At 36.7% G+C, this 15,627-nt stretch overlaps 1 protein-coding gene across 1 annotated transcript in view; it reads right to left on the reverse strand.

Annotated features, from left to right (window-relative positions):
- Window positions 1–15,627, reverse strand: part of LOC139969152 (adhesion G-protein coupled receptor G4-like) — an 89,904-nt gene that overhangs the window by 15,367 nt on the left and 58,910 nt on the right. Inside the window, exons 4-12 of the mRNA XM_071973985.1 lie at window positions 15,081–15,155; window positions 13,085–13,159; window positions 10,355–10,429; window positions 9,451–9,525; window positions 8,540–8,614; window positions 7,628–7,702; window positions 6,719–6,793; window positions 5,802–5,876; window positions 3,807–3,881 (exon numbers count right to left, since the gene is read on the reverse strand). Coding sequence (XP_071830086.1) covers window positions 3,807–3,881; window positions 5,802–5,876; window positions 6,719–6,793; window positions 7,628–7,702; window positions 8,540–8,614; window positions 9,451–9,525; window positions 10,355–10,429; window positions 13,085–13,159; window positions 15,081–15,155 — 675 coding nt within the window. The remainder of the gene's footprint in view (window positions 1–3,806; window positions 3,882–5,801; window positions 5,877–6,718; window positions 6,794–7,627; window positions 7,703–8,539; window positions 8,615–9,450; window positions 9,526–10,354; window positions 10,430–13,084; window positions 13,160–15,080; window positions 15,156–15,627) is intronic.

The following is a 15,627-nucleotide window of genomic DNA, read 5'->3' on the forward strand; positions in this document are numbered from 1 at the left end:
AGTGAAGGAATTGGAGCAGCAGTTCGGAATTTAGAAGATATATGAATTAGTTCAGTTTTGTCGTCATTCAATTTCATGTCATTTGCAGCAGACCACGACCTTATATCGGAAATACACGCTCCAAGTTTTGCGAGTGTGGCTCCATGATCACATCCAGATTTAATCGCATAGACTTGTGTGTGACACTATGGTGGCGTTTCGGGAAATTTAACATTGCGGATATTTATTTTGGCTCCAACCGTGATATGCTTACACACTTGACAACTTAACAACCGATATCACCTTTGCGGGACAGATACACTCAAAAAACGTTTTACACAGGTTAAGTAAAATTTTACCTAATTTTCATGTCAAATAAGAACACTAAAACATTTAAGTAAAAATTACTTAACTGCCGGTTTGTAAAGTTTTACATGTTTATTATGTAACGCAAATACAATACTGTTATGTAAAATTTTGTCAGAGAAGTTTACATAGCACCCGTTCAGTAAATATTTTACACAGGTTTTTAGGTTAATTATTACCTAATACTTAGGTAAACAATTTATGGATGCATGTTTTGAATCGCTCACAACAGAGAGGTACATTTAAGAGAGAGCAAAAAGCAATGACAACACAAACAATTCAGAATGTGCGATTTTCAGCAATTAAACACCCTACTACCTTCCTATTCCAGAGGTCCATATATTATATCCCATTAAATGTAAAATGAACAATTTAGGCTATAAAAGTATTGTCTTGTGGAATTAAGTCAACTTAAAAGTGCCAACATTTTCAATTGCTACAGTGCAGTTACTTGGTCTTTGTTCTTTGAACATGCCTTTTGGTATTCCAGATTAAGCACAAAGAAACAACTCTTCCCGAAGTCAATTTCAAATAAGCCACAACTTTAGATATATGCTGATCCGTGGGATGAGAAAACGTGGAGTGCTGTCTATGATGAGAGCTACACTGCAGTTACTTTGTCTGTGTTGTTGGCTCATGCATTTGGTATTCCAAATTAAACACAAAGAAACAACTCTTCCCAAAGTCAATTCCAAATAAGCAACAACTTTAGATGCATTCTGATCCGTGAGATGAGAAAACGTGGAGTGCTGTCTATGACAAATGCTAAACTGCAGTTACTTTGTCTTTCTTGTTTGCACGGTAAGCATGAAAATTTCGAATCTGGTTGCCCTTCACACCACCAGGCAACTGGTAGACAACTTTTCGGAAAAATTCCCAGGCAAAAAGACATGTAATTTAGTATAATTCAGAATAAACACGTAGAATGATTTGAAGCACACATCAATGGCTTCATAAATGTCCTCTGGGGGTAGGGCATGTCTCTCGATGATCACAAATGACTGCTTGAGATGTATTTTGCTTCCTCCAAGAAGTAACACATATGGCTGAGGTCTGTCTGAAATCTTTTGCAAATAGAATTCCAAGTTGATGCTTCCTAAGTAACAACATTGAAAAGAAAAAAAATTCCCATCATAGTGAAGTTCCTTGGAGCATAAGCAGTTATTTACATGTACCCCTCACAAAGCATTGCCATTCCTAAAGAAAATTCCCACAATTTAATCAGTTGTGATTCTAACTTCTTCAAGTACAGTACGTTTAAAACTAGAAAGCCAGATGGCCTATAGTGATTCCTTGTCAAAACAGGAACTTGCATTAAACATTCATCAGACAATGTAGGCAACTTTTACAACCAATGCATCATGTTAACAATGCTTAAAACAATGCTCACTCCCACTGTATGCAATTTTGTAGATTGCTATGAATTATAACAGCTAGATCACTTCCATAATATAGCTAAATGATAATTGGGCCTACTGTAGGTCTAAAAGTATCACCAGTCCACATCAGCTTCGGCTTACTTGCTACAACTTACAAGCTAAAATGGCAATTAGTGGTAAGTATATATTGCATTACATGAATATATGTTTATCCCTTATTAAACATAGTACCAGCGTAACTTTAGGCCCATGCCCGATGCTATTTGAAATGTATTGCCTTGAAATAGCCTAAGTATACCCTACTAGTACTAGGCCTAGTACTACTTAAAAAAGTGACTCACAGTGTATACGAAGTTACGGTTAACGTACAATAGGAACAGAATGCACTAGGTTACAATAAAGGCCTAGACCAAAGTCCTCCGTCCGTCCGTAGGCTATTCCGTTTAATGTTCACTTGTATGTAGGCTACACGGATTCGTTGGCAATTATGAGTTGACTATGACAAACAGCAGCTAGCCTATGATATTAACTTATTGTATGACTTTAACGTTAGGTCTACGTAACGCAAGCGATTCAAATGCATTCGTTTACCCAACTTAGTCGTGGGTCCCAACGTGGTCGTGGTTCTTGTCACGTTCACTTACATAATTTCAAAACATACCTTCGAATTTTTCAATCAATTCTTCCAGGACCCAGTCTCCTAACGTCATTTTCCATGTCATTATAGCTTGTAATGGCACACTGAGTACGTAACGGTATGTGGCTTGCACGTATGTATGGCCGTGGTTACTATAGAACATTTAGTAACGATAAATGTCGACAAACTGGTACAAGTAGTGTTGTATTATGTAAACTTTGCTTCCGTTTGGTTAACGCTTTGGTAAAGGTTACTTGTTATCATGTAAAATGACTTAGTTGATGTTTACAATAAGTTTGTGTAATCCTCAATCGCATGCTTTTACAGAATGTTGTGTAATATTTACATAATTCCATGTACTTTTTTACAACCCGTGATTTACATAACATTATTTTACATATTGTTTTCTGTGTGTAGAGAGATGAAAAGTGTGAAGAATACCAGCAGCCGCTTGAGAAGATGGGGATAACGCAATGCAGGAGTAAGGGTCGTTATCATACTAAAGAGAGTATGGATCATCTTTGAGATATTATTACAAAGTATAATATCAAAGGAATGTTTAAGTACAATGTCCTCACAAGCAAGCACGCCGTTGGCGAGAGGGATTTTGGTGTAAAAAAGATGTAACAGCCAAAGAGACCAATAGAACTTCACTTGGAACGCCGGTAGTGAGATTATTGATAACTCGTAAACATGTGTCGTATCCTTCAAATAGGCTAGTGATGTTATGCAATAGGGGATTAAAGAATAAAAAAATAAGAAATAAATGTAAATCTGAACTGTTCTGATAAGTACAGAAGCAGAGTCTATAAATATCAGGTGTCAAGTTTGGATTTTGAAACCAATGACAATTGTATCAGGAAGAAAGTTCAGAATTAAAATGTTATCTTATTACTGACCTCTGACTCTAATTATCTCTACTTCTTTTCATTTTGGTCGACTTAATTAATGACATAAACATGCCTCAGAATATACCATCCCAATGTATTCTTTTTGGGGGCAACTAGGGACCGGATATCCCCTTAAATGATGGAAGTCGGCTTTAACCACCCGGGGCTACACCCCTCTTTATTAAACTTCGGAATCACTTCTGGCGCTACCTTTTCATGCACGTACCTATCAGCCTGAGGAATTTAGGTCCCCGCCCCCATCCCGCCCCTCTTTTGAAAATTATTCACTCTAAAACACTTAGATTATTCTCTATGTTCAAACGATTATACACACTATCGCATTTTAATTCTTTTAACATCGCGTTTCTCTTTCAACATTCACATTTACCCTTTTTCTTTACTTGAACATCATTCCCAACCGTACCATCAGATAAAATTCCATTAAGAAGCATTTGCTCAATTTTTTGGAGGTAACCTAATGTTTTTTGGTGGTCATATACAAATGTCCCACTGCCCATCGGTGTTTGTGACCTGGTTCCCCACTACCTGTCATACCTGCTAAACTGCTATACTCCGGTTGGATTGAACTGTTTTCGTCGGTTATCTGATCGGTTATCGGTACAGTTGATCCTGCAATCATGATGAAACAAAGTAAGTTTCACAACCTTTATCACATTCAAAGCAACAAATAGGAAATTATTTTCTGGCTACTTGTTAAAAAAACTATAACTCAAATTTATTTATTGATTTATTCCAAAATTGGCGTCAATTAATCACCGCAGTTTCTGCAGTAGATACGCAAGTTAATTAACTACACTTAATTGTTATGGAAGTTCTACGTAGCCAGCTGATTTTTTTAAAGTATTTTATGATCATTTTTTTTCTTCAAATTTAGCCAAAAATGCAAAAGAGCGAGCCTTTTCGTCCTTCCGATACATCGTGTAACTTGTCAACTTTCCACAGCCGAAACATGAAATGAGCGCAAATAACTGAACAAGAAATTATGCAAGAAATAACGGTGTGAAACCAATAAAATATAAACTAAACAATCAAACACAACAAACAAAGAAGCTAAATACGTTTAAAGAAACTTGTACAATTATAATGGTTAAATATATAGACACATGCCTCTGTTAAGGTCTACCAAATGTGAATTAGTCTTAAGAATTCTATTGGGCTCGAGCTGTTTACGTTTCTACATATTAAGAAAAGCTTTCTTATACCAAAGTAAGTTTTAGGTTATTGACCAGATCAAGAGAGTGGTTCTAAAAATTAAAACTGAATGGGGACCTCTTTTAGGTGTATTTTTTATGGTTATTGAACCGTAAGCGAAATTTGTTATCTGATTCAACAACTTGTATGCCATAATCACAAACGTTACATTGAGATATGTATATGACATTTTCACAATCACTATGGCGGCGTTTCGGGAAATTGAACATTGCGGATATTTATTTTGGCTCCAACCGTGATATGCTTACACACTTGACAACTTAACAACCGATATCACCTTTGCGGGACAGAGAGAGAGACGAAAAGTGTGAAGAATACCAGCAGCCGCTTGAGAAGATGGGGTTAACGCAATGCAGGAGTAAGGGTCGTTATCATACTAAAGAGAGTATGGATCATCTTTGAGATATTATTACAAAGTAAAATATCAAAGGAATGTTTAAGTACAATGTCCTCACAAGCGAGTACGCCGTTGGCGAGAGGGATTTTGGTGTAAAAAGATGTAACAACCATAGAAACTAATAGAACTTCACTTGGGACGCCGGTAGTGAGATTATTGATAACTCGTAAACATGTGTCGTATCCTCCGAAAAGGCTAGTGATGTTATGCAACAGGGGATTAAGGGGAAAAAATAATAAATAAATGTACATCTGAACTGTTCTGTTAAGTACAGAAGCAGAGTCTACAAATATCAGGTGTCAAGTTTGGATTTTGAAACCAATGACAATTGTATCAGGAAGAAAGTTCAGAATTAAAATGTTATCTTATTACTGACCTCTGACTCTAATTATCTCTACTTTTCATTTTGGTCGACTTAATTTATGACATAAACATGCCTCAGAATATACCATCCCAAGTGTATTCTTTTTGGGGGCAACTAAGCATCCGATATCCCCTTAAATGATGGAAGTCGGCTTTAACCACCCGGGGCTACACCCCTCTTTATTAAACCTCGGAATCACTTCTGGCGCTACCTTTTCATGCACGCACCTATCAGCCTGAGGAATTTAGGTCCCCGCCCCCATCCCGCCCCTCTTTTGAAAATTATTCACTCTAAAACACTTACATTATTCTCTATGTTCAAACGATTATACACACTATCGCATTTTAATTCTTTAACATCGCGTTTCTCTTTCAACATTCACATTTACCCTTTTTCTTTACTTGAACATCATGCCCAACCGTACCATCAGATAAAATTCCATTTAGAAGCATTTGCTCAATTTTTTTGAGGTAACCTAATGTTTTTTTGGTGGTCATATACACATGTCCCACTGCCCATCGGTGTTTGTGACCTGGTTCCCCACTACCTGTCATACCTGCTAAACTGCTATACTCCGGTTGGACTGAACTGTTTTCGTCGGTTATCTGATCGGTTATCAGTACAGTTGATCCTGCAATCATGATGAAACAAAGTAAATTTCACAACCTTAATCACATTCAAAGCAACAAATAGGAAATTATTTTCTGGCTACTTGTTTAAAAAAACTATAACTCAAATTTGTTTATTTATTTATTTATTCCAAAATTGGCGTCAATTAATCACCGCAGTTTCTGCAGTAGATACGCAAGTTAATAAACTACACTTAATTGTTATGGAAGTTCTACGTAGCCAGCTGATTTTATTTAAGTATTTTATGACAATTGAATCAGGAAGAAAGTTCAGAATTAAAATGTTATCTTATTACTGACCTCTGACTCTAATTATCTCTACTTTTCATTTTGGTCGACTTAATTTATGACATAAACATGCCTCAGAATATACCATCCCAAGTGTATTCTTTTTGGGGGCAACTAGGGACCCGATATCCCCTTAAATGATGGAAGTCGGCTTTAACCACCCGGCGCTACACCCCTCTTTATTAAACCTCGGAATCACTTCTGGCGCTACCTTTTCATGCACGTACCTATTAGTCTGAGGAATTTAGGTCCCCGCCCCCATCCCGCCCCTCTTTTGAAAATTATTCACTCTAAAACACTTAGATTGTTCTCTATGTTCAAACGATTATACACACTATCGCATTTTAATTCTTTAACATCACGTTTCTCTTTCAACATTCACATTTACCCTTTTTCTTTACTTGAACATCATGCCCAACCGTACCATCAGATAAAATTCCATTTAGAAGCATTTGCTCAATTTTTTTGAGGTAACCTAATGTTTTTTTGGTGGTCATATACACATGTCCCACTGCCCATCGGTGTTTGTGACCTGGTTCCCCACTACCTGTCATACCTGCTAAACTGCTATACTCCGGTTGGACTGAACTGTTTTCGTCGGTTATCTGATCGGTTATCAGTACAGTTGATCCTGCAATCATGATGAAACAAAGTAAATTTCACAACCTTAATCACATTCAAAGCAACAAATAGGAAATTATTTTCTGGCTACTTGTTTAAAAAAACTATAACTCAAATTTATTTATTTATTCCAAAATTGGCGTCAATTAATCACCGCAGTTTCTGCAGTAGATACGCAAGTTAATAAACTACACTTAATTGTTATGGAAGTTCTACGTAGCCAGCTGATTTTATTTAAGTATTTTATGACAATTGTATCAGGAAGAAAGTTCAGAATTAAAATGTTATCTTATTACTGACCTCTGACTCTAATTATCTCTACTTTTCATTTTGGTCGACTTAATTTATGATATAAACATGCCTCAGAATATACCATCCCAAGTGTATTCTTTTTGGGGGCAACTAGGGACCCGATATCCCCTTTAAATGATGGAAGTCGGCTTTAACCACCCGGGGCTACACCCCTCTTTACTAAACCTCGGAATCACTTCTGACGCTACCTTTTCATGCACGTACCTATTAGTCTGAGGAATTTAGGTCCCCGCCCCATCCCGCCCCTCTTTTGAAAATTATTCACTCTAAAACACTTAGATTGTTCTCTATGTTCAAACGATTATACACACTATCGCATTTTAATTCTTTAACATCGCGTTTCTCTTTCAACATTCACATTTACCCTTTTTCTTTACTTGAACATCATGCCCAACCGTACCATCAGATAAAATTCCATTTAGAAGCATTTGCTCAATTTTTTTGAGGTAACCTAATGTTTTTTTGGTGGTCATATACACATGTCCCACTGCCCATCGGTGTTTGTGACCTGGTTCCCCACTACCTGTCATACCTGCTAAACTGCTATACTCCGGTTGGACTGAACTGTTTTCGTCGGTTATCTGATCGGTTATCAGTACAGTTGATCCTGCAATCATGATGAAACAAAGTAAGTTTCACAACCTTAATCACATTCAAAGCAACAAATAGGAAATTATTTTCTGGCTACTTGTTTAAAAAAACTATAACTCAAATTTATTTATTTATTTATTCCAAAATTGGCGTCAATTAATCACCGCAGTTTCTGCAGTAGATACGCAAGTTAATAAACTACACTTAATTGTTATGGAAGTTCTACGTAGCCAGCTGATTTTATTTAAGTATTTTATGACAATTGAATCAGGCAGAAAGTTCAGAATTAAAATGTTATCTTATTACTGACCTCTGACTCTAATTATCTCTACTTTTCATTTTGGTCGACTTAATTTATGACATAAACATGCCTCAGAATATACCATCCCAAGTGTATTCTTTTTGGGGGCAACTAGGGACCCGATATCCCCTTAAATGATGGAAGTCGGCTTTAACCACCCGGGGCTACACCCCTCTTTACTAAACCTCGGAATCACTTCTGACGCTACCTTTTCATGCACGTACCTATTAGTCTGAGGAATTTAGGTCCCCGCCCCATCCCGCCCCTCTTTTGAAAATTATTCACTCTAAAACACTTAGATTGTTCTCTATGTTCAAACGATTATACACACTATCGCATTTTAATTCTTTAACATCGCGTTTCTCTTTCAACATTCACATTTACCCTTTTTCTTTACTTGAACATCATGCCCAACCGTACCATCAGATAAAATTCCATTTAGAAGCATTTGCTCAATTTTTTTGAGGTAACCTAATGTTTTTTTGGTGGTCATATACACATGTCCCACTGCCCATCGGTGTTTGTGACCTGGTTCCCCACTACCTGTCATACCTGCTAAACTGCTATACTCCGGTTGGACTGAACTGTTTTCGTCGGTTATCTGATCGGTTATCAGTACAGTTGATCCTGCAATCATGATGAAACAAAGTAAGTTTCACAACCTTAATCACATTCAAAGCAACAAATAGGAAATTATTTTCTGGCTACTTGTTTAAAAAAACTATAACTCAAATTTATTTATTTATTTATTCCAAAATTGGCGTCAATTAATCACCGCAGTTTCTGCAGTAGATACGCAAGTTAATAAACTACACTTAATTGTTATGGAAGTTCTACGTAGCCAGCTGATTTTATTTAAGTATTTTATGACAATTGAATCAGGAAGAAAGTTCAGAATTAAAATGTTATCTTATTACTGACCTCTGACTCTAATTATCTCTACTTTTCATTTTGGTCGACTTAATTTATGACATAAACATGCCTCAGAATATACCATCCCAAGTGTATTCTTTTTGGGGGCAACTAGGGACCCGATATCCCCTTAAATGATGGAAGTCGGCTTTAACCACCCGGCGCTACACCCCTCTTTATTAAACCTCGGAATCACTTCTGGCGCTACCTTTTCATGCACGTACCTATTAGTCTGAGGAATGTAGGTCCCCGCCCCATCCCGCCCCTCTTTTGAAAATTATTCACTCCAAAACACTTAGATTTTTCTCTATGTTCAAACGATTATACACACTATCGCATTTTAATTCTTTAACATCGCGTTTCTCTTTCAACATTCACATTTACCCTTTTTCTTTACTTGAACATCATGCCCAACCGTACCATCAGATAAAATTCCATTTAGAAGCATTTGCTCAATTTTTTTGAGGTAACCTAATGTTTTTTGGTGGTCATATACACATGTCCCACTGCCCATCGGTGTTTGTGACCTGGTTCCCCACTACCTGTCATACCTGCTAAACTGCTATACTCCGGTTGGACTGAACTGTTTTCGTCGGTTATCTGATCGGTTATCAGTACAGTTGATCCTGCAATCATGATGAAACAAAGTAAGTTTCACAACCTTAATCACATTCAAAGCAACAAATAGGAAATTATTTTCTGGCTACTTGTTTAAAAAAACTATAACTCAAATTTATTTATTCCAAAATTGGCGTCAATTAATCACCGCAGTTTCTGCAGTAGATACGCAAGTTAATAAACTACACTTAATTGTTATGGAAGTTCTACGTAGCCAGCTGATTTTATTTAAGTATTTTATGACAATTGTATCAGGAAGAAAGTTCAGAATTAAAATGTTATCTTATTACTGACCTCTGACTCTAATTATCTCTACTTTTCATTTTGGTCGACTTAATTTATGACATAAACATGCCTCAGAATATACCATCCCAAGTGTATTCTTTTTGGGGGCAACTAAGCATCCGATATCCCCTTAAATGATGGAAGTCGGCTTTAACCACCCGGGGCTACACCCCTCTTTATTAAACCTCGGAATCACTTCTGGCGCTACCTTTTCATGCACGCACCTATCAGCCTGAGGAATTTAGGTCCCCGCCCCCATCCCGCCCCTCTTTTGAAAATTATTCACTCTAAAACACTTACATTATTCTCTATGTTCAAACGATTATACACACTATCGCATTTTAATTCTTTAACATTGCGTTTCTCTTTCAACATTCACATTTACCCTTTTTCTTTACTTGAACATCATGCCCAACCGTACCATCAGATAAAATTCCATTTAGAAGCATTTGCTCAATTTTTTTGAGGTAACCTAATGTTTTTTGGTGGTCATATACACATGTCCCACTGCCCATCGGTGTTTGTGACCTGGTTCCCCACTACCTGTCATACCTGCTAAACTGCTATACTCCGGTTGGACTGAACTGTTTTCGTCGGTTATCTGATCGGTTATCAGTACAGTTGATCCTGCAATCATGATGAAACAAAGTAAGTTTCACAACCTTAATCACATTCAAAGCAACAAATAGGAAATTATTTTCTGGCTACTTGTTTAAAAAAAACTATAACTCAAATTTATTTATTCCAAAATTGGCGTCAATTAATCACCGCAGTTTCTGCAGTAGATACGCAAGTTAATAAACTACACTTAATTCTTATGGAAGTTCTACGTAGCCAGCTGATTTTTTTAAAGTATTTTATGATCATTTTTTCTTCTTCAAATTTAGCCAAAAATGCAAAAGAGCGAGCCTTTTTGTCCTTCCGATACATCGTGTAACTTGTCAACTTTCCACAGCCGAAACATGAAATGAGCACAAGTAAATGAACAACAAAGTATACAAGGAATAACGGTGTGAAACCAATAAAATATAAACTAAACAATCAAACACAAGGAACAAAGAAGCTAAATACGTTTAAAGAAACTTGTACAATTATAATGGTTAAATATATAGACACATGCCTCTGTTAAGGTCTACCAAATGTGAATTAGTCTTAAGAATCCTATTGGGCTCTAGCTGTCTACGTTTTTCTACGTATTAAGAAAAACTTTGTTACACCAAAGTGAGTTTACGGTTATCGAACAGATCAAGAGAGTGGTTCTGGAAATTAAAACTGCAAGAGGACATTTTAAGGTGTATTTTTTATGTTTATTGAAACGTAAGCGAAATTTCGAGTCTGATTCAACAACATGTATGCCATAATCACAAACGTTGCAGTGAGATATGATGTGACATTTTCACAATCACTATGGTGGCGTTTCGGGAAATTTAACATTGCGGATATTTATTTTGGCTCCAACCGTGATATGCTTACACACTTGACAACTTAACAACCGATATCACCTTTGCGGGACAGATAGAGAAACGAAAAGTGTGAAGAATACCAGCAGCCGCTTGAGAAGATGGGGTTAACGCAATGCAGGAGTAAGGGTCGTTATCATACTAAAGAGAGTATGGATCATCTTTGAGATATTATTACAAAGTAAAATATCAAAGGAATGTTTAAGTTCAATGTCCTCACAAGCGAGTACGCCGTTGGCGAGAGGGATTTGGGTGTAAAAAAGATGTAACAGCCAAAGAGACCAATAGAACTTCACTTGGGACGCCGGTAGTGAGATTATTGATAACTCTTAGACATGTGTCGTATCCTCCGAAAAGTCTAGTGATGTTATGCAATATGGGACTAAAGAATAAAAAAAAATAAGAAATAAATGTACATCTGAACTGTTCTGTTAAGTACAGTAGCAGAGTCTACAAATATCAGGTGTCAAGTTTGGATTTTGAAACCAATGACAATTGTATCAGGAATAAAGTTCAGAATTAAAATGTTATCTTATTACTGACCTCTGACTCTAATTATTGTTATGAAATAGTGATACCATCTCTTTGATGTTACCGAAACACTCCATCGAGACACCTTACAGGCCCCTTATATATTTATCTAGGTCATGGATTCAGTTTTCCCACGAGAAGTTTTAACTATCTCATTGAATCTTGTTACAGGACCTTTTCCCAAAATAGATTCCATTATGTCTGCGGAACATTCGAGAAGGTTCTCTCACGTGGTATGGAAGTTTCCATAGAAAAGGGAGGGACTTCCAAACTCCCAACCAATCAGGGCAGATCAGTGCCAGCGCACTTATTTTTATATCGTTAAGTTAATACAGGATGAGCAGGTTATTGGCTGCCTTCTGATTGTGCGCAGAAGGATGTTATAGAAGTAAGGTATAAAAGGGGGTGGGGGTTTCGCAAGTTTATCACTCCGTCATAAGTTTGTGTCTCCGTCATCAGTTCGTGACTTCGTCATTGCTTCGTCATCATTTCATCACTCCTTCTAATTGCGTAATTGACGGAGTCAAATCATTGTAATTTTGTTTTATTTGTAAGAGAATCGACAGAGAAGAAATTATACCGAATCATTAATCAAATCCTATCTCGTCAAATTGTTTTTCTGTGAACTCATTGTTTTCTCCCGTTCGAGACATCTCCTGAAGAAGCATAAATACGGCATCAAGATAACCCCAGTACCTTTCTATCGCGAGTCCCGATATAGTATTACTATCGGAGGAGCCGGGCTCGTCACAATATTACATTATCTCTACTTTTCATTTTGGTCGACTTAGTTTATGACATAAACATGCCTCAGAATATACCATCCCAAGTGTATTCTTTTTGGAGGCAACTAGGGACCCGATATCCCCTTAAATGATGGAAGTCGGCTTTAACCACCCAGGGGCTACACCCCTCTTTATTAAACCTCGGAATCACTTCTGGCGCTACCTTTTCATGCACGTACCTATTTGCCTGAGGAATTTAGGTCCCCGCCCCCATCTCGCCCCTCTTTTGAAAATTATTCACTCTTAAACACTTAGATTATTCTCTAGGTTCAAACGATTATACACACTATCGCATTTTAATTCTTTAACATCGCGTTTCTCTTTCAACATTCACATTTACCCTTTTTCTTTACTTGCACATCATGCCGAACCGTACCATCAGTTAAATTCCATTTAGAAGCATTTGCTCAATTTTTTTGAGGTAACCTAATGTTTTTTAGTGGTCATATACACATGTCCCACTGCCCATCGGTGTTTGTGACCTGCTTCCCCACTACCTGTCATACCTGCTAAACTGCTATACTCCGGTTGGATTGAACTGTTTTCGTCGGTTATCTGATCGGTTATCGGTACAGTTGATCCTGAAATCATGATGAAACAAAGTAAGTTTCACAACCTTAATCACATTCAAAGCAACAAAAAGGAAATTATTTTCTGGCTACTTGTTACAAAAACTATAACTCAAATTTATTTATTTATTTATTCCAAAATTGGCGTCAATTAATCACCGCAGTTTCTGCAGTAGATACGCAAGTTAATAAACTACACTTAATTCTTATGGAAGTTCTACGTAGCCAGCTGATGTTTTTAAATTATTTTATGATCATTTTTTCTTCTTCAAATTTAGCCAAAAATCCAAAAGAGCGAGCCTTTTTGTCTTTCCGATACATCGTGTAATTTGTCAACTTTCCACAGTCGAAACATGAAATGAGCAGATATAAATGAACAAGAAATTATGCAAGAAATAACGGTGTGAAGCCAATGAAATATAAACTAAACAATCAAACACAAGGAACAAAGAAGCTAAATACGTTTAAAGAAACTTGTACAATTATAATGGTTAAATATATAGACACATGCCTCTGTTAAGGTCTACCAAATGTGAATTGGTCTTAAGAATTCTATTGGGCTCGAGCTCTCTACGTTTCTACATATTAAGAAAAGCTTTCTTATACCAAAGTGAGTTTTAGGTTATTGACCAGATCAAGAGAGTGGTTCTGAAAATTAAAACTACATGGGGACCTCTATTAGGTGTATTTTTTATGGTTATTGAAACGTAAGCGAAATTTGTTATCTGATTCAACAACTTGTATGCCATAATCACAAACGTTACAGTGAGATATGTATATGACATTTCCACAATCACTATGGCGGCGTTTCGGGAAATTTAACATTGCGGATATTTATTTTGGCTCCAACCGTGATATGCTTACACACTTGACAACTTAACAACCGATATCACCTTTGCGGGACAGATAGAGAGACGAAAAGTGTGAAGAATACCAGCAGCCGCTTGAGAAGATGGGGTTAACGCAATGCAGGAGTAAGGGTCGTTATCATACTAAAGAGAGTATGGATCATCTTTGAGATATTATTACAAAGTAAAATATCACAGGAATGTTTAAGTACAATGTCCTCACAAGCGAGTACGCCGTTGGCGAGAGGGATTTTGGTGTAAAAAGATGTAACAACCATAGAAACTAATAGAACTTCACTTGGGACGCCGGTAGTGAGATAATTGATAACTCGTAAACATGTGTCGTATCGTGCGAAAAGGCTAGTGATGTTATGCAATATGGGATTAAAGAAGAAAAAAATAAGAAATAAATGTACATCTGAACTGTTCTGTTAAGTACAGAAGCAGAGTCTACAAATATCAGGTGTCAAGTTTGGATTTTGAAACCAATGACAATTGTATCAGGAATAAAGTTCAGAATTCAAATGTTATCTTATTACTGACCTCTAACTCTAATTATCTCTACTTTTCATTTTGGTCGACTTAATTTATGACATAAACATGGGTCAGCATATATCATCCCAAGTGTATTCTTTTCGGGGGCAACTAGGGACCCGATATCCCCTTATATGATGGAAATCGGCTTTAACCACCCGAAGCTACACCCCTCATTATTAAACCTCGGAATCACTTCTGGCGTTCCCTTTTCATGCACGTACCTATCAGCCTGAGGAATTTACGTCCCCGCCCCCATCCCGCCCTCTTTTGAAAATTATTCACTCTAAAACACTTACATTATTCTCTATGTTCAAACGATTATACACACTATCGCATTTTAATTCCTTAACATCGCGTTTCTCTTTCAACATTCACATTTACCCTTTTTCTTTACTTGAACATCATGCCCAACCGTACCATCAGATAAAATTCCATTTAGAAGCATTTGCTCAATTTTTTAAAGGTAACCTAATGTTTTTTAGTGGTCATATACACATGTCTCACTGCCCATCGGTGTTTGTGACCTGGTTCCCCACTACCTGTCATACCTGCTAAACTGCTATACTCCGGTTGGATTGAACTGTTTTCGTCGGTTATCTGATCGGTTATCGGTACAGTTGATCCTGCAATCATGATGAAACAAAGTAAGTTTCACAACCTTAATCACTTTCAAAAGCATCAAATAGGAAATTATTTTCTGGCTACTTGTTAAAAAAACTATAAATCAAATTTATTTATTTATTTTAAAATTGGCGTCAAGTAATCACCGCAGTTTCTGCAGTGTATACGCAAGATAATAAACTACACTTAATTCTTATGGAAGTTCTACGTAGCCAGCTGATTTTTTTTTTTTTGTAGTATTTTATGATCATTTTTTCTTCTTCAAATTTAGCCAAAAATGCAAAAGAGCGAGCCTTTTGTCCTTCCGATACATCGTGTAACTTGTCAACTTTCCACAGCCGAAAACATGAAATGAGCGCAAATAACTGAACAAGAAATAACGGTGTGAAACCAATGAAATATAACCTAAACAATCAAACACAAGGAACAAAGAAGCTAAATACGTTCAAAGAAACTTGTACAATTATAATGGTT

Source organism: Apostichopus japonicus, chromosome 6 (assembly GCF_037975245.1).
Source record: "Apostichopus japonicus isolate 1M-3 chromosome 6, ASM3797524v1, whole genome shotgun sequence".
In the NCBI taxonomy this organism is placed as follows: Eukaryota; Metazoa; Echinodermata; class Holothuroidea; order Aspidochirotida; family Stichopodidae; genus Apostichopus; species Apostichopus japonicus.